Here is a 27,588-nt window from a genome sequence, read left to right on the forward strand (position 1 = left end):
TTGTAGAAGGCTGACCTCTAGCCCAGGGCTTCTCAACCTTGGCATTATTGGCGTTCGGGGTTGGATGATTCTCTGTGGTGCGAGACTCTCCGCTCACTGTAGGAAATTGAGCCGCATCCTTGGCATCGACCCACTAGATGCCAGTAGCACCTGCCCTGTGACAGCCCAGAGTATCTCCAGACATTGTTAGATGTGCCCTGGGGAACAGAGTTGCCCCAGCATCATTGAGAGCTGCTGATTTAGGGGCACAACAAAAGAAAAATAACTCAGGAAGGGTGTGCAGTGGAAGCTCAGAACGGAGGAGGGAGGGAGAGAGCCTCAGGGGAGGAAGTAATCCAGAGAAGGATGTTGCAGAGAGGTCGGCAAGGTGAGGGCTCAAGTGTCCACGGGCTTCACCGACCTGTGCTGACTGGGGACAGTTCCAGGGCTGTGCGGAGGGCAGAAGGCAAGCCAGACAAGGGCAAGGAGATGGGCGATGTAGAAACACTGATGAGGAGAAACTACTCTTCTAAGAAACTCGACAGTAACGGAGTACTCCGTAAAAATGGAACTGGACTAGAGCTATATGAGTTAATGAGGATAAATCTTGAAAACATCATGTTGAGTGAAAAGCAAGCTGCAGAACATGGAAAATATGATATCATTTTATGTGACATATACAAACATGAAAAACGAGGCTACCTATTTACAGATAAACTTGCAGTACAAGCTTACTAACTATGGGCAAGCAGACTAATTTTGGGTCAGTGGTTGCCTCTAGGGAGGAAGAGAAAGGTAATGAGATGGGACGGTCCCAAGGGGAGTTTCAGCTCTGTGTGTCATGTTTTATTAGGGAAGAAGACAACATGTAGTGGTGATTTATCCCCTACTTTTCTGAAACATTTGAAATATTTTTTAAAAAGTGTATTTTTAAAGAAACTTGACTGTTGGGGGAAATGAGAGGTGGGGGGTGGAAGCCAGAAGTTATGCAAGATGGAAGGTTTTCTTTGTTCATTCTGTTTTGTTTCAAAATGTTAGAGGCAGAAGGGAAATGACTCAGTAGATAAGAGAAGGGGGATAGCCAGTGAGTCCCATTTCTGTGGGGACAGGTGGAGTCCGCCTGGGTGGGGAAAGGGCACGCTTCCTGACACTGCTTAAAACCGGTGTGGGAGGCTGGGGTGGGGTGAGGTGGGGTGTCTAGGAAGTCACAGACATTCCTACCTGATATCCTCAACTTTGGCAGGGGATAGGAGGTAGGGGTTGCTGCTGAGAGGATTGGGTTGGGTGGAGAGGCACTGGAGGCTTGAAAATACGCCCAGGGTTCTGGAGAACAGGAACAGCGTTAACAGGGGGCCTAGGAAACACTGCTCAATAATGCTGAAAAGGTCCTCCAAGGCCACAGACTGCACCGGTGTGGCTCCGGTCCATGGGTGTGCGTGGTGTCCTCTGGCGGTGCTCACGGAGTAACTGTGAAAGCAGGGGGGACAGATGGTTGGATTGACCCAAGGCTGAGGGTCCCTGGGAAGCTGTGGCAGAAAGATAAGGAAGCCAGGGCATTGAGGGGCTGGCAGGAGAACGGCTGACGTGGTGATGGACAGGCAGCAGCTCCTCGGTGGCCAGAGGTGAAGCTGTGACAGATGACAGCTCAGAGGAAAGGGAAGGACTTGGGGGTTTGCATATTCTTGGGGTGGTACATGACTCCAGATGGCTCACCTCAGCCATTCTATGTGGATTTTCACTAGTAAAGTTCAGAAAATAATTTGATTTCCTCCTTTGGTGGTACATTATAATAAAGCCCACTTTCTTCTTTATTTGCTTCTGCAAGTATTTACTAAATGCTTGCCATCGCCAGACACCTTGCTAGGCTCTGGTGATGGACCTGAACAAAGCAGCTTCCTCCGTGCAGCGCGCTCACAGTCTAGCGGAGAGAGCAGAGCCAGCCGTTCACTGTGGGGTGACAAGTGAGACAATAAGGGTGTACAGAGAGGGGGAGCAGCTGACGGCTCCAGGGACCAGGGAGGTTTCATGCAGTAGGGGGTCCTGCTCTAGGCTTTAAAGGGTGAGCTGGGATTTGTCAGTGGACAAGGGAGGTGGGGCTGCCCCCATCCCCCAGGGGAGAGCAAGGTGAGAAAGGCCCAGGGAGGTGGGACAGGACCACTGAGTCTGGCATGGTCAGCGTCAGCGGCGGGCCCTGTCCGCCAGAGTGACAGAAGGTGGGCTGTGAGCCTGGCCAGATCTTACAGACCTATCCTTGCGTGCTGTGCCGAGGAATCTGAATTCCCTTCTAAGTGATTAGAGGTAGTAAGAAATTTTAAGCAACAGAGTGATGTGATTATATTGTGATTTAGAAAGATAACCTTAGTTCATTGCAGAGGGCAGACAGCAAGGAGAGATGATGACCTACCCAGCATAACAGTGGGGTTTTGAAAGAAAGATCAGATTTGAGAAACAGTAGGCAGATAGACTCATCAGGCCTGCGTAAGTGGTTGTTTAAGGAGAACGGAGGGAGGAGGGAGCAGTGGAAGGCTGTTCAGAGTTTGGGTTTGGGTGCCTGGGTGCAGTATGCTACCAGTCACCAAGATGAGAAATACCCAAGAGCACTTTGGCCAGAAAGAGGGTGAGCTTGGCTTTTCACGTATTTAATCCTAGTTAGCCAACCAGTAACAAAATGAACTGGGGCTTGGAGAGAGGTCTCAGCTGTAAATTAGAGAATTCTCAGCATCTTGCTGGTAGGTGAGGCCGTGGGTATAGATGATATGGATCTAATAGGCACAATGTTTAAGGAGAAAAACGAGAGTGCATGGAAGTTTGGTTGGGGCCCAGAAACCGGAAGGGGCCAGCAGGACAGAAAGGTTAATATTGTCCAGTGCCTTAGAATAGTCGAAGACGGAGTGACCTCCATTCAGTGACATGCCATGGCCATTTCAGAGAAGAGGTGGGTGGGGCTTAGGAACGAAGGGGGAGAGGTGGCCAGGACTCTTCCCAGTCAGTAGCCTGTTCCTGAAGAGAAGCGCCGAGGAGGGAAGGTGTGACCTTGACAGCAGGCAGTGGCTGGAATGTGGGAATTCCAGTGTGGGGGGTGCATGAGAAAGAGAGACAGAGACAGACAGACAGATGCTTGAAGGTGGAGAGAACTGAGCACGGTCCTCAGGAAAAGAAGCCAGAAAAGAAGGGAGAGTTGAAGATAGATTTAAGAGGAGATACTGGTGAAGCAAAGTCTCAGAGCAGACGGCGGGTGGGATGGGTCTGCCTTGGGAAGGAGGAAAATGCCCCTCCTTTTGACATTGGAGGGAAGGAGGCAAAGGTAGTGGTGAGGGCAATAATTTTCTAGGTAAAAGGGTGTGAAATTGAGGAAGTATGTGTGTGGTCACGTCAGTTTTCTCTGTGTAGGAGGAGCCGGGTCCACTGTAGAGAGGCAAACGGGGAGGCCGCAGGGCTGGAGAGAGTGGCGAGGGTGTGGGGCTGAACTGCCGTCCGGGCTGAGCCTGGCTGGGGCTGGGCACGGTGGGTTGGCCGTGGCCTCATCTGTACCGCCCTGTGGTCTTCCCTAACAGCTCTGTAAACTAGTTGTGAGTGCGGGGAGGGTGGATCATTTGATTAATGTGGGATTTGGTGTTTTAGAGAATATCAAGCAGATCTTCTCTACCATTGACGCCCAAGCTTTGTAGGGAAATGACTAAAACCAGAAGGTGGCTGATGGATACAGAGGAAAAGGGATGCATTAGGAAGCTGGGGTCCCCAGTGGAGTAGAAAACCTGGTATGGCTGAGCAATGAAGTGAAAAATCCCAAAGGATGGAAGGTTGTGATCAGAAAATAGAAACATAGAATGAAGAGGTTAGTGGTGAAGTGGCTTGGGTGTCGACCAGGCCTCAGGTGTAGCCGTGGGAGTGAGCGGGTGGAGCTGGGGTGGAGGGAGAGGATTTTGGAATTGAGGATGTCAGAGTCTATAAAGTTAGGGCACTGGCTGGCTCACCCTCAAGAACAATGCCACAGTGAGAGCAAGACTTAGAATGAAGAGGATGGTCAAAATCCTTAGGCTCTGAATGAATGATCTAGAAGCCGATAGCGATAGAAAGGCTCACCAGGAGATTGGCGGTGCTTCGAGGGGCAGATGTTGCCAGAATGTGGAAGAGTGACAGTGTCCATGTGGCAGTGAGGGGCTGGGAAAATACCACATATCCCCCCCTGCTCTGCGGCATGTTGGACATTTGAGAATCAACAGAACTCTGAGAAATGGCGATGGAGCTGTACGGGTTCCAGAGAGAGGCAGAGAGGCAGGACAGTGGAAGGGCAGGCCAGGAGTAAAACGAAGTCTTATTTTCTCCTCTAAAAAGTCCCCAAGCCACTTGCCATAGGAATGAGGAGGGAGATGTCTAGGCTGGCATGTGCATACAGTGAGACAACGAATTTGACCGGATCTGTACTGTTGGAACTCAACCAGGAGTTGGGAGGGGTGCAAGTTGTAGCGCTCCAAAATCTCATGACTATAGACTATCTATGGTTAAAAGAACATATGGGATGTGAACAGATCCCAGAAATGGGCTGCTTTAATTTGTCTGATTTCTCTCAGACTGTTCAAGTACAGTTGGACAATATCCATCATATCATAGACAAATTTTCACAAATGCCTAGGGTGCCTAATTGGTTTTCTTGGCTTCACTGGAGATGGATGGTAATTATAGATTTGCTTTGTTTATGTCACCGTATTCCTATTATGTTAATATGTGAGTGCAAATTAGTTAGTAGTTTAAAACCTATACATGCTTAAGGTACTCTACAAGAAGATATGTCAAAGAAATAATCAATCCTCCCATGTTTTCTTCCATATGCTACCTCTATAGCTTTTCTTCTTCCTTCCTAATTACAACCCTTAAATAGAATTCGTGCCTCATATCGAATCTACCGAACATCATAATTCCTCCAGGTGGTAAAGATACCTCGAGACAAGTGCTGGGCATAGAAGCCACAGGGCATAAATCTGCAAAGAAGTAAAAAGCTAACCTTTTCAAACAATATGGCTTCTCTCTCACTTACCAACTTTACATTTCCCTGTATGGCCCCGGAAGATGACTGGTTAGCCAGAGACGGGTAAGATTCCTCAAGGAAGGAACAACCTAAGACAGGCACAGTTGCAGGGGGGCCATCAGGTGAGAAATTGGGGATCAACAGAGGTGAGGCTCAGAACCTCACCCCCCCCTGCTTTGAGAGAAATCTTCTGCATCCGTGGATGTCTTGCTGCCCTTGTCTAGCCTGGATTAATACTTAGTCCATAGGCACACACCTGATCATCTGATCATCTACATTTGCCTTCTTACAGCACTAAACTATGTTTTCTACCTTTATCTTGCATCTACCTACCACTTCAGCATTTTATTAAAAATAAAAATAATAATAATAATAGAGGGAGAAATGTGGGATCAACATATAAATCAAGTACAAAAATCAAACAAATATTCATATTTGACCTGATTGTTTATAGGTCATAATGCGTGATCAAAACTGAAAATTTCTGTGATGAATGCCCTTGCACTGTTCACCATGTAAGAATTTATTCACTATGTAAGAATTCGTTCACCATGTAAGAACTTGTTCGTTATGCTTCAGAAGATGGGAGACTGACGAGAATTAGGCTTGAGATGGATTAATGATTGTGCATTGAGCATTGACCCCCCTATACAGAATTTTATTGTTGTTAACAACCATCTGATCAATAAATATGAGAGGCCCTCTCAAAAAAAAAAGATGTACATTTCTTAGACATCATGCCATTATATATTTAATAGACTACATTCTATTATAAACATAACTTTTATATGTACTGTGAAATAAAAAAATTATTTGACTCAAAAAAAAAAAGTCCCCAAGCCCACAGCACTGTGAGACAGGTAGAACTATTATTTTGAACCCCATTTTAGAGACAAGGAAAAGAGCCAAAGAATTGGAAGGTCATGCCCTTAAGTTAGAAGCAGATCCAATATGTACACCTGGGCCTCTCAGCCTCAGGGCACCCCAGGGAACCCTAGAGAGACACAGCTTCATCTCTCGCAGCAGGAGGTACAGAAAGGAGTTGGGTGGGATGGGGAGTTAGGCCACGTCTCCCTCTGCCTCCCCAGGCCACCCGAGCATCCCGCAAGGCCATCGCCTTTGGTAAGCGCTCACACTCCATGAAGCGGAATCCCAGCGTACCTGTCACCAAGGCGGGCTGGCTCTTCAAACAGGTGAGGCGTCCCCTGCCCTTCTGCCCGCCGTAACTGACGGCCGCTTTCCCCTCACAGCACCACCTTTCCTCCATGTATAATATAATAGTGCATCTGTATTTGGTTTGTCCTCCCACATCCCATTTGGTGTGTCTCTGTGAGTGAATCCCCTAATTTTACAATGGCTCAAACAAGTGTGATTTTTTCCCAAGATCACCCAGAAAATTATTGTCCAGTTTGGGCATCCAGCCAGGTCTCCTGATGGGTGGAAGCAGTGACTTGGAAATATGCTGTGTCACCAGCCCAGTCAGAGCACCCCATCGCCCCGTTCTCAGCAGGTCCATCTTGCTATGAAGGGAGGGGGTGTCTCCCTTAGCCCAGAGCTCTACCAGTTCTGCCTAGATTGACCTTGCCGCTGCCCCTGCCTCCTCCTCAGTCATTCGGGCTCATCATGCCCCTTTTCTCTTCCCCGGGGAGGCGCTGAGGCCCAGAATGACAGCACTGGAAGGTCACAGGCAATCATTTAGTGTCAGTTCCCTGCATCAGAGGCCTCAAGGGAGTGGCTGCCATTTCTCAGTGGCTGAGCTGCAACAAGGCGAGATGCCCCTGTAGTTGGCACAGGCTTCTTCGGACCGCATCCCCTCTTGCCCTGCCCAGCTCACTGTCCCTCCCATCCTGCAGGCCAGCTCCGGGGTTAAGCAGTGGAACAAGCGCTGGTTCGTCTTGGTGGATCGCTGCCTCTTCTACTACAAAGGTGGGCTTGCCTGGGGCTGGCAGGGTGGCCAGAGCCGGGGCCCACCTTTCTTTCTCAGTCTGCCAGATCACTGGCTGAGCTCTGGATGGACACGGGTGGCGTGGAGGGGTGCAGCTCTCTCTGTGCAGCCTCCAGCACTGGCGGAGCAACCGTGGGGTAAAGACAAAGCTTCTTGCTCACCCCCACACTCACATGGCATTCAACAATATTTACCAAGGCCTTGCCAGGTTCCAGGCAGAGTGCAGAGCCCTGACTGGTGATTCCATGGGCAAAAGGGACATTCATGTGACTGACGGTGAGGTTCGCAGGGGGTGGAATGGGGGCCAAAAGGAGGGAGAAGAGGAAGGTCCCTAGTCCCCCGTAGCAGACCACCTGCTAATTGGAGCTGGTCTGTGGAGCTGCCTCTGGGCTCACCGGACAGCCTGACCCAGTTGGGGAAGAAGGCGGCGGTCCGGCCTGCTATGTTCACTGCTGGACCTATGCACCTAAAACGAGTGTGTGGCTCGTAACAGGTTCTCAATCCGTGTCCAATAACCAAACATCCCCCAGTTTCTACCCTCCCTCCGCCCTGACACTCACTTCCTACCCTCTCAAAATAAAGGGGCACAGAGGACAAAGCTCTGGCCACTTTGGTTCAGCCGCCTCCAGGAAGGTATTTTTAACATTTACAGCAGCTTACGTCACGGGGGGCGCCAGGGAGCTCACAAGGGGTGGTGACAGTGATGGTCCTGTGGTGCTGGTGCAGAGCCACTAGAGGACCAGGTAGGCTGGCTTTGTAGCAGGAGAGGTACTTTCCCTTCCTCCACGCTGCAGGAATGGCAGAACCCTGATTTTTCCAGGCCTTCTGGGAACAACTCAGTGAATCATTAACCTTGACAAAAGTTGTACCAGCTGACCCTCCAGAACACTGCTGCCCCTGAGCCTAAGTTGTTGCCACCTGATCCCCAGAGAGAAAAATCAGGAAGGGTCCGTGTATACGGGGTCCAGTCACAGAGGAAACCCCAAGCTTGGGAGAGAAGAATGTGCCCAGGCCAGGCCCCCAGTGCTGGCCCCTGGGCTGGTGGACCCCCCGGAGCCCGAGTGTGGATGCGGCTGCAGGAAGGCCAGGCCCTCTGTAGGAGAGACTGTGGGACGTGCACGAGGGTGGACCCTCCAAAAGCCGTGGGCTCCAGGGGCCTGTGATGGGGCCATTGTCCGCTGCAAGGTCTTCTCAGAAGACCCCCTAAACACCGCCAACCAGGGGGCCTGACCCCTGCAGAGGATGGCGGCCTCTGCTTGCCCGAAGCAGGGCCCGGGTCCCTCCTGATCCTTCGGCCCAGCCCTTCCTCTGGGCACCGTGCTGCGGTCCGCACAGGAAGCTGGACCCTAAGTCAAGTACCTCATGCAGGCGATGACTCAGAGGAGAAGGGGGGTTGGCGGAGTTTACAGTCGGCAGTGTTCTTCTGAACCCTAACTGAGGGTTTGACAGGGTCTCCAGTGGGGGGAGTGAACTGTCCCAGGGAAAAGGGGAGGGTCTCACCAAGGCCTCGTAGTTGCCCCTCCCCTGTCCACAGAGCGCCCTCGCCCTCTCTGGCCTCCTGCTGATAGCTGGGGACCCGCCAAGCTAACCCCTCAGGCTCCCTTGGAGATGCAGGATGAATCGCACAGCAGCCTGGTTGTCAGCCTGATCCCCGGAGCCCAGAGGGCCAGGAGGCCGTGTAGGCAGCTGTTTTCCTGTAGAGAAACAGGGACTATAAAGAGGAGGGGTGAATGTCAGGAGAGGCCAAAGGAAGCATCCAGGTGCCCGAGAGGACCTTAGGAACAGTCACCCAGAGGGGCCGGAGCCCAAGGAGGGACTGTCCGCTCGGCCCTGCCCTATCCTCTCACGAGCGGGCTGCATGGACTACTGATGGAACCGTCTTGTTTGGGGCCGCACCAAGGGAAGCAGAGTGGTTAGGAATGCTAGCTTGGCAGACTCTCAGACTCTGAGAAGGGATCAGCGGTTACCAGAGTGAAGGGGGTGTGGAGGGGGGTGTGGGGGGAAGAGGGAGGGGATTAGGGCATTATGATTAGCACTTATAATATAGGTAGGTCATGGGGAAGACAAGCAGTGACTCTGTAGCTTCTTACTACGCTGATGGACAGTGATTACAATGGGGGGGGGACTTGATAATATGGGTGAGTGTTGAAATCACGGTGTTGCTCATGTGAAACCATCATAAGATTGTAAATCAGTGATGCCTTCATTTAAAAAAAAAAGGAATGCTAGCTTGGGAGTCAGCCTCTTGGGTGCAAAGACCAGGCCACCACTTCCTACTTATGTAACCTTGGATGAGTTACTTAAGCCCTCTGTGTCTCAAGACCTCCTTACCTATAAAATGGGGTAATAACAGTCCCTATTTACAGGATTGTTGGGAAAGTTCAATCTGTTCAGGCATTTAACTTAGAACAGTGCCCAATGTATAGCGAACACCCCAAAACATTAGCTGCCATTTACTTGTGCGCTAGGATGTAGGCTCCCTGAGTGAGGGGAACTACCCCACTCTCATTCACCTCTGTGGTCCCAGTGTCCAGACGGTGTCTGCTCTCCAGCGGCAGGGCCTCTGCCTGTCGGCCCGCTGCGTAGCACACCCGGGGTGGTTGTGCGGTGGCCCTGAGTGCCTGGCCCATGGTAGGTGAGCAGCAAACACTTATTGCTATTTCTCACGAGAGGGCTGATATGCTCCTCTCCCCACCCCCTGCACGCACACACACACATCTCACCTGTGCCTCTGTTTACCTACAGATGAGAAGGAGGAGAACATCCTGGGCAGCATCCCTCTCCTGAGCTTCCGCGTGGCTGCGGTGCAGCCCTCAGACAACATTAGCCGAAAGCACACCTTTAAGGTCAGTGGCCGTCCTCTCCCAGGTCAGGCGGGGGAGGGAGGCCTGCTCTTCTAGAACATGTGGGGATGCAGAAGGATCTGGAGCACCTCCGAGGGAATGCCAAGTGGTGGCGGAGTGAGCAGTAGGCAGGGGCCCCTGGACTCAGTGCAGGCTGTTGTCAGACTGAGGTGAGGCTGTGCCAGCGCCCCCTTCTCTTTTCTCAGGAGTTGGGCAGGTACTTTTTGCCAGGTTGAGCCAGTAGAAATGTGCCTTGGCTTTTCCTAGGGGGAAAAATAGTTATATCCAGAGCCCACAGACCCTCTGCCCAGTGGCCTGGGCCCTGGCACCTGGAAATCCCTCCCACCAGAGGCAAGAGCTGTGGGCTGGTGAGGTTCCTTCCCTCCTTGGACCTAGGACACCAGACCCCACCCATTAAAAGTACTCAGATTTCAATCTTTAGAGAAAATCAGGAGTTGAATTTCATTACAATCAAGAAATGCAAACCTCATTAGACAACAGCTTGACAGAAAGGGCCCAGGAAGATGCCCCCACCTGCCTGCCTGCTCAGCCTCAGTCCTTCCAAACCCCTGGGGGGTCCACACATGAAAGATGCCCCTGCAGCTGGCTCAGCCACGGCCAGTGTTTTTCCACATTAAAAAAATTCATGACCCATTACAAATGATAAAAATCCCATGCCCTTTTTATATTTTATGATGCAAGGACCATGGCTTCTTTTTCCCTGTGAAAATATAAAATTATGGTATCGTATTTTGTTAGTACAACGCCCTCTTTCCCCAAATTGAGAATTGCTCTCCAAGACCCTGAAAACCTAGAGCTATGGAGGGAGATGGTAGGACCGGCGGCAGCTCACACCAGCTCAGGGCCTGCGCCTGCAGGGCCTCGGAGATGCTGCCTCCTTATGTCCTTCAGACCGGTGGCCAGGCCACAGGAAAGAGGTGTGCAGCATACAGAGAGTGCAGAGCTGCTGTGGGAAAAGGGAAGGACTTCTTTGGCACATAATTAGTTTCCCAACTCCCGGGGTCCTGTCTGCCAGAGGTGTGAACAGAATGAACAATTAAGGAAATTGGCTCCAGGGAGCCAGGTTCTAGCTGGGGAGATGGGAACACGCTGTTTAACCAACCACAAACAGTCCTGCTAGATGCAGACACCCCCCGACACACACACACTCAAACAGCCCGTCCCACTCACCCTGCCAGACCTGTGCACAGAAACATGCTCCCGCTCAGAGCTCTGCCAGCAGCAGGTGTTGGATCAATGTCCCGAATGATGGTCACACACCTCCACCCAAACCCCCAGGTCTCCGGACCACCAGCCCTTCTCCTCCTTTTCCTCCCCTCCCCTCTTTAAAACCCACTTCTGAGGGCTCTGCTCAGTGGCCCGCAAAAGGTTCTCATTGGTTATTGAGTGGCCCTTCCTTCCCCAGGGAAGGGAGAACTGAGACAGATGGGAGGCTGGTCCTGCTGGGCCACCAAGCGAAACCCTTGGATGGCTAATAATGAGCCAGACACCGTGCCTGCCCAGCCTACTGTGGAATACCTTAACCTCCTCCTAACCCAGCCCCCTGGGGGCACAGGGGACTTCACCCCATTGAGGCACCGCCCTCCATCCTCTGGCCCCCTCTGATTGTCCAGGCTGGCGTCCCCTCCCAGCTCCCCGTCGCGGCCCGGCTCCCAGGTCCTCTGCCTTTGTCCTCTAGCGAGCAGGTGTTCTGTGCTGTCATGCCCTCCTGGTTTCCCTGTGGACGTGTCTTGTCCTCCAGCTTGTCTGTGAGCTCTTCAACTACAAAACACATGTCTCTGTTTCCTTGACTGGTGCCCAGAGCAGAGCTCTGCATGCACAGGACGCTCGCTAGGTGCTTAGCAAATTCATTTATCTGCTGCCCACTCCTGCCAGCCACAAGGCCCACCTGTGTCTCTCTACAGAAACCCCACATTTTCCACTCCAGAGGGCTTGCCTGGGCCCCTGGTGTCCATATCACTGTTTCCACCCCCACCCCCGGAGTGCCCCTTACAGCTTTGCTGGATTCTCTTTGGTACCTCCCTGCCTCTGCCCACGTGCTGGGCCCCCTGTGGGGGCTGGGGACTGGCATATCCAGAGCAAGGAGGCCCTCTGCCCTGGGCGAGGTGGACACACCCTCCCTGGGTTAGGGCTCCTGCCAGGAAGAATCTTGTGCTGGGGTCAGGCGCTGCGGGGTGCTGGCGGTCTGGCTGGAGAAGCATCTGGACATTGTGGATTTCACGTGAGCCCTAGGGCTTGGTCAGAGGAGCCCTGTCTTCTCTCCTGCCAACCCCCAGAGACCGAGATTTTAGCATCCAAAACATCAGAAGCCAAAATGAGGCTCACATCTGAGACTCGTAGTCACTTGCGGACCTCTTGCGTTGAGTGGGATAAACAGGGCCACCTGCTTTTGCTGGGAGACTGAAGGTCTCCCCTGGGGGGATGCTGAGATGCTAGGAAGAACCTAGTGCGGGAGAATCTCTTCTCGATGGCCTAAAAACCTTGACTTTCACCAGGTAGATACTGCCCCATTAAACAGATACATCAATTAAGGCCACAGCAAAAGAAATGCTGTTTGTCACTGCAGAGCTGGTCAGGGACAGAGCAGAGATGCCCTGGGCTCTCTCCACCACCAGCCCAAACTCCCTTGGCACAAGCTCTCCCCTCTGTCCTCTTGGTGGGCTGAACTGAGCCTGCTGGGTGCTGTCTTCCTGATGGTGGCCCCGAGGAGAACGGATAGTCTGTATGGCTCCCCACTTCCCTCTGCTCCCCAACATTACTGCCACGTCGTCTCTGTCTCTCCCTCTGGTGTTTGGTTGACCTGTTCTCTGCTTCTTCTTCTGACTGCGTGAGGACCCCTCCTCTGGACAGGAGCTTTCTCCTGGGTTCCCGCCTGCTGCGCCTGCTCCCGGCCACCAACTAGGTAGCGTGCTCTGACTGTCTGTGCCTGCCCCTTGCATGCCCATGGAGACAGAGGCCTAGCCATCTCTCTGCAAGGAAGATACAGTGCTAGCGTCTTAGAGGCCACGCTGGGGCTGAGACTAGCATGTGCTCCGGGTGGGGGGGTACATCTCTCCCAGACATTGGATAATTGCCCTTCAAATCAAAGATGGAACTCGATGGGTCAGTGGGCCTTGTAATTGTCCCTCCTGCTTATAATCACCTCAAGTTGGGCAGGGAAGCTTACCTGGCTATTGGGCTGCCTAGTGGTGTCCAGAGAGCTAGCCAGGGCAGATGCCCAGATGCCAGCTGGTGCAGTTGGGCACACTCCTCTCTGGCTCCTGAGCTCCATGTGGGGAAAAGAACTGCAGGTCAAGGGAGTGGTCTGCCTGACCGTCCGTTCTGTGGGTGCGGGTGTCTTCTCCCTACAGGTGACTGTGTGCTGGGTGGATGAGGCCGGGGCCGGCTCCACGCACTGCCTCTCCCCACAGGCCGAGCATGCTGGGGTCCGCACCTACTTCTTCAGTGCCGAGAGCCCCGAGGAGCAGGAGGCCTGGATCCAGGCCATGGGGGCGGCTGCCCGAGTACAGATCCCTCCAGCCCAGAAGTCGGTGCCCCAAGCCATGCGTCAAAAGTGAGTGCCGGGGTTCTGAGCAGAGGCGAGGGCAGTGCCAGAGAAAGGAGGTGGGGAAGCACCTGGCTCTGTGCCATCGCTGAGCCCAGCATGTTGGCTGGAACCCCCGAGAACATGCAAACATGGGAAACAGCTCCTTGCAACCCAGCAAGCGTCCTGGCTAAGCGTTTTCAGAGCCTATGACCTCTCTTCCCTCAACCGGTCCCTCCTCTTCTCTCTGAGCTGCTGGAGGCCAAGAGAGAAGCCAGGTGCTGTCAGGGCCTGGCCAGGAGCCAAAGGCCAGAGTCAAGTGCTCATTATTTCTTGGCTGTACATGTTAAACACGTGGCCTTTGGAGGAAGAAGAGCTCAGGTTTGAACCCCGACTGGGCCTCTTGCCCATGGTGGACCTCAGTGTAAGTACAACCTCTCTGAACCCGGGTTTCCTCTTCTCAAAGACAGCAGTTAAAACCCTACCTCCCTGGCTGTCGTGAGGACTAACGGTATGTGTAAAAGGCTTGCCATGCAGTGAACACTCACTATGTGGCCACTCCTGTCACCCACTGTCATCTGCCTGCCTCTGCTTGACCCAGGGACTGAGTCTTGAGTTAGATGTTAATTGGGATCCAGAGGAAGCAGGTCTCACAGTACAGACTCCAGTGTATTTGCACGTCTTAGAGGCGTTTACCAAGCAATGTCTCAACAGGGATGCTTGCATGTGTTGAATTTGGGAAGCTGTGAGGGAGAGCCCTGTCACAAGACTCCATCTTTGCTCCAACCAAGGGGCGTACTTCCAGAAGTTCGCTCATTCATTTCTTAAGTTTTTACTGTAAATGGAAATGTGTAATTCACTATATTTGGGCACTAGGAAAGCAAAGGAGAAAAACGTTAGACACGCTCCTGCCTCTGGGGCGTATGTTGTAGTCAGCACCTGAGAAACGTGTTTGGGAGAAGGGGACCAGCATGCTTCTATGCCCGGGTACGTGAGGAGCAGCTTTGGCTCCTGGCGCGTGCCGGGCTCTATCTCAAGCAGCCCTGTAAAGGGAGTGTTGTCACGTCCATCCTGCAGACCAGGAGCCCGAGGACTGTGGAAGTTAACCAACTTCCTCCTGGAGAGAGGGCCGCCCTGTGCCAGGCCTCTATAGCTGGGACACCAAGGAGGGTCTATGGTAGAGGCTTTGGTATAATAGACACCAAGTTTGGGGGTCTGGATCAGGGACGGACGACAGAGGAGACAGAGTCTGGGTGAGGTTAGTCTTGACCGTAGCTTCAAGGTTGCCCTCGAGGCAAGTCAGCGGAAGGGAGCAGAGGGTGACCGCGGAGAAGACCTGGGGGACAAAACGAGCACAGGACGTGCAGGCACGGCTCGACTCTGTTTTGCAGTAATTTCCCGTAAGTGGAGCCAGAAGACAAAATGGGGGGATTTAGGAAACAATTGTAATTTACCGAGTCCTGTTTCCATGGCCACCTACCTACCCAGCCTCCGCTCTTCTCCCTCCCGTTCTGCTGCCCTCCACGCAGCTCCATGTGGGCTGGGGTCACTTACAACATCTCCCTTGGTGCCTTGCAGCCACGAGAAGCTGGACTCAGAGAACATCCCCCCCAGCAAACACCACCAACCGTCCCACAACAGCCTCTCCAAGCCGGAACCGGAGGCCAAGACCCGAGGGGAGGGGGATGGCCGAGGCTGCGAGAAGGCAGAGAGGAGGCCCGAGAGGCCCGAAGTCAAGAGCGAGCCTCTGGTGAAAGCCAATGGTGTCCAAGCTGGATTGGAACCAGCCTCGGAGCCAGGCAGCCCTTACCCTGAGGGCCCGAGGGTCCCAGGGGGTAGGGAGCAGCCTGCCCAGCCCAATGGCTGGCAGTGTGGCTCCCCGGGCCGGCCAGGGAGCACAGCTTTCCCGCCTCCAGAATCCGAGAGCGGGGGACACCAGCGGGGTGTCCCCCCACGAGCCAACCCAGACAAGATCGCCCAGCGCAAGAGCTCCATGGACCAGCTTCAGCAGTGGGTGAACCTGCGCCGAGGGGCGCCCCCACCCGAGGACCTCCGGAGGTGAGGCCTGGGAGGGGCTGGGGGTGGAGCCAGATGGAGATGGGCGAGGCCGGGGCGCCAGCATGGGAGACACCCCTGGGGGAAACTTTCTGGAGGCCAGGCTGAGTTGGGAAACCAAGGAACCCCAGGATTCCCAGCTTGTCCAAATCCTTAACTGCCCATGGCCCCCCAATAGTATTTGACCCCTAATTCTTGCTCTCTCCGTCTGCCCCGCCCAGAGGAAGGGACAGAGCAGCCAGCGCCTCTCCACGAGGATGTTGGGTGGCCCAGGAAACCTGGCAGTCACTGCGGGGGGCCTTCGAGCCCTTCCAGCCAGACACATGTCTGTGCTTCTGTCCCTCTGGTGATATCCTCTGTTCCAGTGTCCCTACCAACCTGAGACTCACTAACTGCCAAGCCAACTCACTCCATTTCTGAAGAGCTCTAATTGTTTGAAAGCCATTATTTACGTGTAATTTTTTAAAAAGAAAATTAACATACAAAATGTTGCCGCTCATCATTCCTAGCTCTGCCCTCTGGACCAGTTCACTGTTCACCTAGGGTCTGTCTTTCAGCCATTTGCACTTTTATTGGGATGACCCACGAAGGCAGGTGGGACTGCCACTCCTTCCGTAGGGGCCTGAGGTCTGGGCAGCTCTGGAGACTGTAGGCAACCCCCCCAGGAGGGCTGCGCACTGCTGCTGTGCTGGGGAGAGCCCCTCACTTGGGCTGAGGCCGGGACCCTGCTGGTTCCATCCCTGACAAGGTGATAGAATCAGGGAGGCCGCCCTTCGGGCCCACCGCCGGCCCTCCTCCAGGGCCGGGTGCTCCGTCTTTCTGCCTTTACACCAGTCCCCTCTCTGCAAAGGGTCTGATACATTGGTTCATGCTGAGATAGCGATGGCTAACTAGGCTTAAAGTTTCTCCCAGGGGTATTTCGTTTTAAAGAGACAAAGATGGAAGCTTCCAAGGTGAAATTTCTGGCCTCAGGGAGTGGGTAGAGGGAGGGAGCTTCGTGGACGGTGTCTTTTGAGAACTGCTGGAAACAAGGCCCAGTGCAGCCAGTGTGGCCCCTGGGCTGGCGAGGTTGCTGGGATGCAGGGGCGAGTGAGGATGTGCCCATGTGGTCTGGCTTCCTTAAAATGTCCTCTCTCTCTCAGTCCCTCTAGGTTCTACCCCATGTCCCGCAGGGTCCCTGAGTATTATGGCCCCTACTCCTCCCAGTACCCCGATGATTACCAGTACTACCCAGCAGGGGTGCGGCCAGACAGCATCTGCTCAATGCCGGCCTACGATCGGCTCAGCCCACCTTGGGCCCTGGACGACAAGCGCCACTCCTTCCGCAACGGAGGCGGCCCTGCTTTCCAGCTGCGAGAGTGGAAGGAGCCGGCAGGCTACGGGCGGCAGGACGGCCCCGTCTGGATCCCCAGCCAGGCCCGGCAGCCAATCTATTACGATGAGCTGGACGCCACCTCCAGCTCCCTGCGCCGCCTGTCCTTGCAGCCCCGTTCCCACTCTGTGCCCCGCTCTCCCAGCCAGGGCTCCTACAGCCGTGCCCATATTTACTCCCCCGCCCGCTCACCCAGTGCCCGTTTTGAGCGGCTGCCACCTCGAAGTGAGGACATCTATGCTGACCCCGCTGCCTATGTGATGAGGCGGTCCATCAGCTCCCCCAAGGTGAGCCACCAACCTGCCCCTTCTTCCTCATCCCCTGAGGCCCCCCCACCGAAACCCAAGACCATCTGGGACACACGAGGCTGGGCTATGTTGCAGGACGGGCAGTGCTGCCCCAGGGAGCCACTGGCCCTGTGGGTCTGCCCATAGAAGAACCGCCTTGGGGGATTACTGCCCCTTGAATAGGAGCCCTCTCTGTGCCCCTCCCAGCTATGCCAGGAGCCCTACTTCTGTACAAAAGGGCAAGGAGGGTTCTATCTTTTCAAATCTTGAGGACTTGGGCAGATCATTGGAAGATACTGCAGTGGATCAATGCGGCCTGTCTTGGTTTGGAATCTGCTCTGGGACAGGATACAGACATCCCTAACCTTGAACTTCAGCTGGTGGGGAAGTACATGTCCCAGCCCAACCCTCTCACCTCTCCAATCCCCTTTCTCTTCCAGTATGATTACCTGGGAGACAGGCGGCCAGTCCCTGCAGGGCTGTTCCCCTACAACTACCCACCATCCCCCACGGTCCACGATAAGATGGTACGTTCTCTCTCCCACTCCTCTCCCCCTCAGGGCCTCTCCAGGGATGCTCTGTGCCCAATGCCTGGCCCGTCTGGCTTCTGGCAGCCTCTGGATACCTCCTCCCTCCCAGCCAGGACTCTAACCCCAACACAGGGTGCCAGTCAGCCCTTCTCCTCTGTGACACAGGCCAGAGGGGTAGGGCCAAGATCTGGAAGCATGTCATGTCCCAGTCCTCTCGACTTCAGAACAACTCTCCCGGGCGGCACATGGAGGGGCCTGGAAAAGGGGCTTAGGTTGTAGGCTGGGAAGAAAAGTCAGGCTAGAGCTCCCAACAACAGGCCTGGTTTTCTAGTCTTTGTCGCATCCAGTCTGACCTTGTCTAGAACGCAACTTTTGGGGAAAGAAACAAGTGGTAGGATGAGGAAGAAAAGATATTCCACTTGTGTCCCCTCCTTTTCCCTCCTCTTTCTATTTGTGTGTCTTCCTGGAGTCCTGAGAATTTTTATCTCCATCTGGAGAACTAGATCAGATGCTCCGCTAGGAGGCCTGGGGAGCACTGCTGGAACCAACGGGCAGAATCCGTGTCCCCGGTGACTGACCCCTCTCCAGAAAAAGCCCCAGGAGGCTGGGTGGAGGCGGCCTGCCAGGCGGGGAGAGCTGTCGGGCCCCCTCCTTCCCTTTTCTCCCATGCTCCCCTGCCAGGTCCAGACTCTGTAGGCTTAACACACAGCGCAGGCACCCATCCAGGAACAAGGGATTTTTCCAGAAAACTCAGAGCTGCTAGAAGTGCTAACTAGCTCGTTTCACCAATGCTTCCCTCTCCTGGGACAGGGCCAGGCCAACCTAGGTGCAGGGAGTCGGGCCCTGGTATGCCCCTCCCTGCCCGGCTGGGTGTGCTCGGTAGGCACCTTCCCTGCCTGCCTGCCTCCCCACCCCCTCCCTTCCCCAGAGCTCCTCGAGGGCAGAGAGCGGCCACTCTTTGTCCTTGCCCAGCTCTTTCTTAACTGCTTTGCTTCCTTTTTATTGTTTTCTTTTGTCGTGTTCCTGTTTGTTTGTGTTGCCGTTGGGCCTCGGGCTCCGGGTAGGATGAACTTTTAGACCTTCAGTTGCAAAGAAACCTAGAGTATTTGGATCAGCAGGTAGGCAGAGCTGGTGCCCCCTCACCATCCTCCTGCCCTTCTGTCTCTGTCTCCCCACTCCTCCCCACCTCCTCATCTTCCATCCATCTGACAACCTTTGTTGACACAACCAGGGCACAACAAAGTGGCTGATATTTTGGTTTGCTGCTTTCATACGCCTTCTCTTCAAAGCCCTTTAGGGCAGCTGGGAGTTTCCTGGGGAAAGGAGAATAATGAGTGACCTCATGAATAATCAGTGCCACCTCCTCTGGGTTTCCACCTCGATGGAACTGCCCCTGGGAGCTGGTGGGGCAGGGGGCAGGCGGGAATCTGCATTTCTGCTGCGGAGAGAGGCAGAGACTCTAAAGGGAGGAAGGAGAGGGCGATAAGCTCTCTCAGTGCTTGGGCCAAAAGTGCTAGAAGTTTAGTTCAGCCCAAATGTGGGTAATTATTTCATCGTCTTCTGCAGATTGTGGTTAAACCTCAGAATGTTTGTAAACAGGACTACAGACCTGCTCTAAGATGATTTTTAAAGTTTATATTCATTCAGTATATTTATTAGTTCCTCCACAGAGGTCTTTTGCATACACGGCTCCTTTTCCTGAGACATCAGTGCGGTGGACAGGGGGAGTGTTGTCCATTCAGGTTTACAGGAGGGTCAGTGAGTGTCCCCCCATGATGGAAGCAATTGTCTGCCTAGGCTCCTGGCTCCAGGCTCTAACTATTGGCTACAGAGCCTTTCAAGGCTAAGGAGACTGTGATACTCAACCAGGTGTAGACCTGCCAGGGGTCAGTACGTTAGGCATTTACATGAGCACGTCCTCTTCTGTTCAGGTCTGTGCTATAAATCATAGGGGACCTGCACATACACAGCATTGTGCTGTGGAGGTAGCCTGGGGTGGTAGAAATACTACTAATAGTAGTAGTGGTAGTAATAACATATAATGATAATGGCAAGGGCTACCATAATTGGGTCCTTTCTCTGTGCCCCATATTATTCTAAGCACTGTACAGATCCTAACTCATTTAATTTATGACAACCCCGCAGGGTGGATACTGTTGTTATCCCCATTTTATATCTGACAAAACTAAAGCCCAAGGTTAAATTACCCGTCAAGGACGCACAGCCAGTGAATGGCAGAGCTTGGAATGTGACTCTGAGCTTTCAGCCCGGTTTACAGCTGAGGAAACATCTAATACATGAAGCAGCTGGAGTCAAACCTCGTCAGGATGATTTTGTGCTCTCAAAGCTGCAGAAAGAACCAGAAGCTTAAAATCAGAGGATAGAGTTGCGGCTGTTGGTGCTTCTAGTCATAAACCACTTGCCACGTGCCCTTCGTCTCACAGGGCCTCCATGTCTCAGTGACATCATCTTCATGCGAAGACTGGCAGCACTGGTGTCCGCAGTGTAGTCAGCAGGACAGCCCCCGACCCTCAAGGAGATGGCACTTAGTTCCAGAAGCAGCACATGGCGTCCCCCTCATGAGCATGCCAGGCCGTGTGGGGATGCGCCCCAGCGTGCCAACCCAGACTAGGACCGGGAGATCCTGGGTTACGCCAGCAGAAAGCAGGCTCCGTAGTGCCGTGGAGTCGCGGGGAGCAGAGCTCAGTGCCTCCCAGGATCTTGGGCAGCCTCTCCTCCTGGTGGCCCAGCCCCAGTGCTTGGCTATCCGAGCATTCAGGACCCCTTCCTGGGGCTTCTGCCCTCAGAGCAGGTGGGCCCCAAGGTTGGGGGGGCTTCAGAAATTACCTTTTGGAAGACCTCCTCCTAGATAAAGGCTAATATTCTTAAAAGGCAGTTTGATATGATGAGTCCAGAATGTAGAGTCAGACACTGAAGTCGAGTTCCAGCTCTGCCATTTATAAGAATTTCCTTTTTTTTGACCTTGGAAATGTCACCTAGTCTCTCTGGGTCTTTGCTTCTCAGTTATAAAATGGACATTGTATAGCTGCCCTTTGTAGCCCACAGACGACTTTGCGACATCACACAGAAGCAAGGCTGCATTTGGGCTGCTACCTAAACAGGGGTAAGAAGGAAATACATGTGGGTCCCACGCAGACTAGGAAGACAGGGGCAAAGGGGGTGGGGGTGGGGGTCCCCAAACTGTGACCCTGAAGATCTGCCCTAAGGTGGCTCTGTCCCTTCCCTCACTCGCTTCTCCTCCCCCAAAAGCTTTTCCTGTACAATTCCCTCCGTCTTCAGCTGCCTTCGCCTGTAGGCCCATTGAGTTAAAGGGACACAGCCAAGGACACTCCCTAAAACATTCTGATGCTGTCGCCAGTGGGGGAAGTGATGGCGTTTCTGGTTGATCTGGTTGGCTTGTCCCCTCTCTCTTCCCCTTTCCTTCACCCTTCCTTCTCTCTCTCTCTCTCTCTTTTTTCATTTGGCAGATAACCTCCGCACCCCCCACCCATGTTCCTAATGAGCTTTGAAACATAAAGTCCCAACATAAAGGTTGGGAGAGCAGTGCTCCAGTACGGTGTCCCTTTAACGTGGCTTGCTCGTTTGGGCCCCCTTTTGTGCTCCCTGGTGCCATCAGAATTCAGCATGATGCTACCAGCCCAGCTCTGGAAACCGTGTTTAGCAGTCCCTTCTACTCTAGAGCTAAGAGGTGGCCAGGGGTCGGGAGAGAGTCCCGTGCCTCTCTGTTTGTGAAGGCGCATCCAAAGAGCAGGTCCCAGGCCTTCTCTTTCAGCGGTTTCATTTAGTTCAAATTTGCGGGGAGAATGGCCTTTCCAGCCACCTGTGCAGTCTCTAACCCAAGCAGTGTGAGCAATGAGAGCTGGCGCAAGGTGGTGACAACCTTTGACATTGCGGGTGACACCCCACCGCTCAGGTGCCCTGGAGATGTGTCACGGGCCGGGGCCTCTGCAGAGCTGTGAGCCCGGGCCCCCCACCTCCCAGCTCCCTTCCGTGGCCTTTCCTCAAGGGCAGCTTCAGTGCTGGTCCTGAGAGAGAGTTCACAAGCAGCGTGCAGTAGGTGAGGCCGAGCAGGGTGCTGGAGGCCCTTTGCTGTCCCCTGGAGAGCGAGCACAGGCAGATGTCTGCGGGGTGTAGGGGAGACGTCTCTGTGCGGCTCTGAGTTGGCGTCGTCTGTTCCTTCCTCTGCTGCAGATGAGTGAGAGTGAGACTCTCATCAGTATGGTGAACCGCATGGTGGGAAACTCTTCCCCCAGGGCCCAGCTCTTCATGCAAGTAAGACCTCTGCCTGGCAGCATGGTTCCTGCCAGCACCATTTCAGCTGCACGCATGGCCGAGTCACCCCCTCTGGGGCGGGGCTTGCGCTGCCTCACCTGCTCATTGGCCAGGCCTCACCTCCCAGGCTCAGCCTGGTCTCCCTCCCTTAGTTCTGCTGTGTCCCCTCCATTCTTCACGTTCATGGGTGAACCCGAGACCCACTTCCCGAACCATCGAAATAGCACCAACATCTCATGCCATGCCGGGGGTCACAGATCTGCTTCTTCGTGTCCGGGATGTCTGTTTCGTATCTGATGTCTTCTTAATAGATGTTGGGGTTGAGGGTATGAGGGGTGTGCTATGGAGCCACCCAATGCCAAGCTTGTGCAGAATGTGCTGTGGTTACCAGTTATGTCACCATGGGGAGGCGACATTGGCTGGACTCGGACACATGTCCGGTTTAGGCACAAGCCCTGTGACCAGTGTCCAGCCTACTGGGGCAGTGCCTCTTAGGTATTTCCGGTGCTCATTCAGTTCTCCCAGGGGTTGACTGTTGTTCTCATGGTGGTCACCACCCAGGCTGCCACCCCAGAGGCCCTCTCGGCAGCAGAGCCGTGAGCTTAGGGGAGAGGAACACAGAGCACTAGCTGAGCAGCTCCTGTATCTCCCGAGCCAGCCCAGGACAACTGAGATGCAAGCTGCCCAGCCAGGGGACAGAAAATTAGCTCAGCTCAGGGCCCCGGAACAGAAGCTACCGGAGGTGATGGACGGCAGTCTCTGGCAAGAACGGAGCAAGCCCCAGCGTGCCCCTCTGCCCCCTGCTGCGGTAACCGGCCTCATGTTCCTGCAGGTCCCTCCGTACCCAGAGGTGTTCCGGGACAGCCTCCACACCTTCAAGTTAAACGAGCAAGATACAGATGTAAGAGCAGCTCTCCCACCCCCTGTGTCCACCCAGCCCTCCCGCGGCCACCCTCATGCTCGCTGTCCCCCGCGGGGGGCCCCCTCCCTCCATCTCCCCTGCTGGTGGCTCTTCATACGTTTGCTCACGTCCTCTCTCACCACAGACAATATTCTGCCTACCCCCTCCTCCTGCCCCAGCTGTGTCTCTCCATGAGCTCCAGGCACTCCTGTCTACAGCGGTGGAATCGGCTTAGTTACAGGCACACAGACTTTGTTAGGAGGGAGATCGGTCAGTCTCCTCTGAGCCCAATGTGGCAGCGTCCCTAGGGGACTGGGAAAAAGAACACGGCCCACCCGTGCCCACAGAGCTCAGGGAAGTGGGAGGTGCTGGGTACCAGCATCTGGCAGCATGTGATTCACAGACTGGATAGAGGGATAGCAGGTTCTACAGAAGTGCAGGCCACTGAGATGGGGTGGGTTTGTAGGTCAGGGATGAAATACATGAGCTGGGCCTTGGAGTTAAAAAGCTCGGAGGGAAAGATTTGGCTCAGTAGAAAAGAGACAAGAGGATATTTAAAGAATGGCATGAATAAACATGTGGTAGCAGGAAAGCTCAGGAGCTAAGTATGGCCCTATCTGCCTCCTCCCTGTGGCCACTGGCCCTGCAAGCCTGGGAAGGCTTCCATCCAGGCAGGATCAGACTCCAGCATCCGCCATCCTGAGACCCTGGAGGGGGGCAGGGAGAACACGGTCCTCTGGGCCTGGGGAACCAGGTCACCTCATTCACAGGTCTTCCTAAGACTGCTTGTTCAGACGCCCTGCCTACCCCTCCCATCCATCCCTGCCCGGGAGGCTGAGAAGGCCAGGCCACACGATCCCCCCCCAGGGGGACGGGAATGCTGAAGCTTAACACTGGTTCTCAGCCCTCAGCCCCCTGCCCTCTGCAGCCGACTCCCTTCCTCAGAGGGTACACACATCTCCCCTCCCAGTGGGCCCTTGGGAAGTCTCCCAAGGTGAAGACCATCTTTCTGTTCCCGGGAGCCTTCAAAGTCTAGGTGAAGGCCCAGGACTCCTCAGTGGGGGAAAGGAGTTGGTATCCAGACGCCAGGCCCTGCCAACCTAATTCCCAGGTCTCATCAAACTGTGTCCTTCACTCCCTTCTCTCTCCTTCCCCTCCCCCTACTCCCTTGGGACCCCAGAAGCTGCTGGGCAAGTTGTGTGAGCAGAACAAGGTGGTGAGGGAGCAGGACCGGCTGGTACAGCAGCTCCGGGCCGAGAAGGTAAGAGCCACGGGGCAGCCGTGGACGGGCACACACTGGGCCCGGCATGGAGAAGGTGTGGGCTGCTATCTCCATCCTAAGCCGACAAAGCTTTGTCGCCCTGAAACTTCTGTCCTGCCCTTTTCTGGAACTGCCGAGGTTCTGAGCACCTTCGCCGGCGTGAGGACAGCCTCCCCAAGCTTCCTGGGTGACCAGCAGGGCTCAGGCCTCTGCTGCTGGAAGTCCCAGAAAGGATGTAGAGGCAGCTCATGGCCATTCTCCTGCTGTTCTTCAGGAGAGCCTGGAAAGTGCCTTGATGGGGACCCACCAGGAACTGGAGATGTTTGGCAACCAGCCTGCCTACCCGGAGAAGCTGCTGCACAAGAAGGAGTCACTGCAGAACCAGCTCATCAACATTCGGGGGGAGCTGTCGCAGGCGACCACGGTAGTCCCAAGGCCCAGCGGGAGCCGGTTTTTCCTAAGACTGCTTGTTCCTTCACCAGTTTTCCTAAGATTGCTTGTTCAGAAACGCTGCCTGCCCCTATGGCCCATCCCTGCCCAGGAGGCCAGGCCACACAATCCCCTCAACCCTTCATGCATTGGACCCCCAGGGGGACGGGAATGCAGTTGCTTAACACTGGCGCTCTGCCCTCTGCCCTCTGCCGTCGACTCCCTTCCTCAGAGGATACACACATCTCCCCTCCAGTGGGTCCTTAGGGAGTCTCCCAAGGTGAAGACCGTCTTTCTGTTCCCAGGAGCCCATGCCCCCTGCCCCCGACTCCTGTCAACACCTGGACAGGAGAGCCACCCTCCCAGATTGTGCTTTCCTAGTCCCGACTCTCCTCTGAGGGCGAGAGCAGGGTGCTGCCACCCAGGAGGGGCATTAACAAAGGCCTTCCCACTGCCTGGTGTCCAGGCAGCAAGGCCAGCCTGCTCATTGCATAGAGTCTTCGTAAAGGAAACCGACCTGTTTCCTACAAACTGTTCCTGCACCTGCATTCGTTCTGGACAGTGTGAGGTCAAGGGCCACTTACATCCTCAGCTGCACTAACAGCTTTGCCACCCACCTCTGCCCACTCCTGGCCCCTGGAAAACCAGGGCACCAGCAGAAATGCTGCTGCCCCGGCATCTCCCCGGAAATGGGGCCCAGGCAGGAGGAAGGTCTCCAACCTCCAGAGGGCAAACCCCCTCTGGCTCTTTTCCTGGGCCCTCCACTTCCTGTCGTCCACTCTGGGGAGAAAGGAGGGCAGGGATGATGCGGTTCCCTGTTGGCCTATCCACACATCTGGGGGGCATTTGGTTTCCTCCGTGGTTGGGTGTGCAGTAGGCCGGGCTGTTGCCCCTCTTGAGAAGAGACGCAGGCTCTCTTGTGTGTCAACCGAGTGTCTCAGCCCTGTGCCCTGTCCTCCTGTCCCCCTGGGCCCTCCTCCCCAGGCCGGCCCCACCTCAGGTATCCTGGCCCCGGGCCCCGTGGCAGGATGAGGGGAAAGCTTTGGCGACGGCACTCTTTGTCCATACACTGCCCCCCGCAGGCCCTGACCAACAGCACTGCGGAGTACGAGACCCTGGAGTCAGAGGTGTCAGCCCTGCACGACGAGCTGTGGGAGCAGCTTGGCCTGGACTCCCAGGTGAAGGGGCCCCGGGCAGGCAGCCTCGGCGGGCCTAGGGCCTCCCCTTCTCCTTGGGGCCCCCAAAAGGCTTCCTTTCTTGCTGTAGGGATGTTAGGGACTTACGACAGGCCGTTCATCCTGAGACGAAAGGCAGGGTTCAGTGCCACCTCAAAAGTCTAAGTTTCAGGATAAAGATAATGTGGATTTTTCTTTAAAGAAAAATCACAGAGGAAGAGTAAAGCTGAAGCATGGGAGACTCAGGTCAGACATAAGGTGTTTTATGACTAAAAGGACTTAACAGATACATAAAAAATAAGTATAAACCCATCTCATGACATCAGGAGAATATGCAGTCTAGGAGCAATCCACCCGGGAATCTGAAGGTAGGAAGGAGGCCTGACTTCCTGGGATGAGCTAGAAACTCTCTGCCTGGAGGCAGGAGGCTGCACACATTGGTCTTGGGGAGTTCTTGTTCTTTTCCTCGCCCCGTCCTTTCTCTGCCCGGGCCCTCCCTCTTCTCTGGCCGGCTTCGCAAGCCCTGTCTCTGGGGTGCACTTCATACCCTGTTTCCCCCTAGTTTCCTCCAGGGTCCTCCTGGTAGAAAAACTCAGCTCCCCAACCTTGCAGCTGGTTAGGGAGGGTGAGGAGAAGGCTCCCCTGCCCCAGAGGACCCAGAGGCACCATGTCCTGTGGGCGAGTCTCATTTTCAACACAAACATTTTAGGAGAGGAGAGCACCGTGTTCAAGAGCTTCAGCTCTTGAGACAAATGGACCAGACCCAGCCTCACATGGTGGGTGCGGTATTTACTGACAGATGGTCTTGGGCGTGAGTTTTCTCGGAAGTCAAGACCACTGGCTGTTGCCATTGCCTCTGGAATTTTCATGCCCCTGAAATGAGTTAGCACAGTGCCCAGTACAGGGGGAAGCTAAGTAAATGGTAGCTCTTATTTTTCAAAGAGTGTAATGGAATACAATTGAATATAACTCATGACTATCTAGGCATACGTTGGGTGTGGTTATTACAAAAGGCTGTTTGGATGTAAAGAAAAACAGTAAACTGGAAGCTCTTGCCTCTAAAACACAGGCTACTGTCAAGTGCCCACCTAGAGGGGCATTCACTTTAAGAGCACCCCGGGGAAGCCCAGTGGGGTGGGTTTCTTCTCTCTTGCTTCTGAGGCTACATGTTTACCTAAATGGGCTCTTTCCTGTGATGACGGGCTTTGTCCTCTGGCAGCTCTGGGACTCCATGTTATAGAAGTACAAGAGGCAGAGGCTGCCCATGAGGAAGATGAATGTGCTGGAAGCGTGTGTGTGCGTGTGCGCGTGTGTGTGCGTGCGCACAGCTCCTGCCTGCCGCTGGTCCGGAGGGGTGGGGGTAGAAGGCTGGGGCACTCCCCACCAGCCACTTCTCTGACCTGCTCCTTGGCTGTCTCAGAACGAGGTGCTCACCCGGCAAATCCAGAAGGAAATCTGGAGGATTCAGGACGTGATGGAGGGGCTGAGGAAGAATAACCCTTCCCGGGGCACGGACACGGCCAAGCACAGAGGTGGGTACTTCTCCGCTGGCCCCCTGCAGCGCACGCCGTCAACCCTCGTGCCTTTCCTGGCCCTCGCACTGTGCTCAGAGCCAGTCAGGGCTTTCTCAGGCTCCCAAGTCTTCCCCTGGACCCTGGGGTGCCAGGTAGGGTTCCCTTAGTCCGCCCCTACCTCCCCAGAGTGAACCAGGTGTACCGGCCAGAGACACTGTCGACCCGGATACTCTCTAGGTCTCTCCCCGGAAAAGGTCAACGCCCGCCTGCCTCTCCGTAGCTCCCAAGACCATTGGCTTGATGTCATCCTTAAGCCCTGGGAGCGCAGGCTGGCTTTCTTTGACGTCTCAGGCTACACTGGTGTTTCTAACCATCATCTTCCCCTGCCTGGCACACCTCTCAGCCTGTGGCCCCGCCCTGTGAAAAGCCCCTTC

General features: G+C 54.6%; 1 protein-coding gene across 18 annotated transcripts in view; it reads left to right on the plus strand.

The window, feature by feature from the left end:
• Positions 1-27,588, plus strand: part of PLEKHA6 (pleckstrin homology domain containing A6) — a 135,842-nt gene that overhangs the window by 93,998 nt on the left and 14,256 nt on the right. For 10 of the 18 annotated variants that reach the window (XM_073217080.1, XM_073217085.1, XM_073217091.1 and 7 more), the window contains 14 exons: positions 6,094-6,198; positions 6,859-6,931; positions 9,696-9,796; positions 13,165-13,367; positions 14,916-15,395; positions 16,535-17,051; positions 17,492-17,578; positions 18,646-18,699; positions 21,794-21,874; positions 22,707-22,775; positions 23,956-24,036; positions 24,311-24,460; positions 25,548-25,643; positions 27,061-27,172. In XM_073217080.1, coding sequence (XP_073073181.1) covers positions 6,094-6,198; positions 6,859-6,931; positions 9,696-9,796; positions 13,165-13,367; positions 14,916-15,395; positions 16,535-17,051; positions 17,492-17,578; positions 18,646-18,699; positions 21,794-21,874; positions 22,707-22,775; positions 23,956-24,036; positions 24,311-24,460; positions 25,548-25,643; positions 27,061-27,172 — 2,209 coding nt within the window. Of the gene's footprint in view, positions 1-6,093; positions 6,199-6,858; positions 6,932-9,563; positions 9,586-9,695; positions 9,797-9,827; positions 12,717-13,164; positions 13,368-14,915; positions 15,396-16,534; positions 17,052-17,491; positions 17,579-18,645; positions 18,700-21,793; positions 21,875-22,706; positions 22,776-23,955; positions 24,037-24,310; positions 24,461-25,547; positions 25,644-27,060; positions 27,173-27,588 lie in introns of those variants that run through there. The other 8 variants (XM_073217082.1, XM_073217083.1, XM_073217081.1 and 5 more) reach the window with 8 other exon arrangements.

Source organism: Manis javanica, chromosome 11 (assembly GCF_040802235.1).
Source record: "Manis javanica isolate MJ-LG chromosome 11, MJ_LKY, whole genome shotgun sequence".
NCBI lineage: Eukaryota > Metazoa > Chordata > Mammalia > Pholidota > Manidae > Manis > Manis javanica.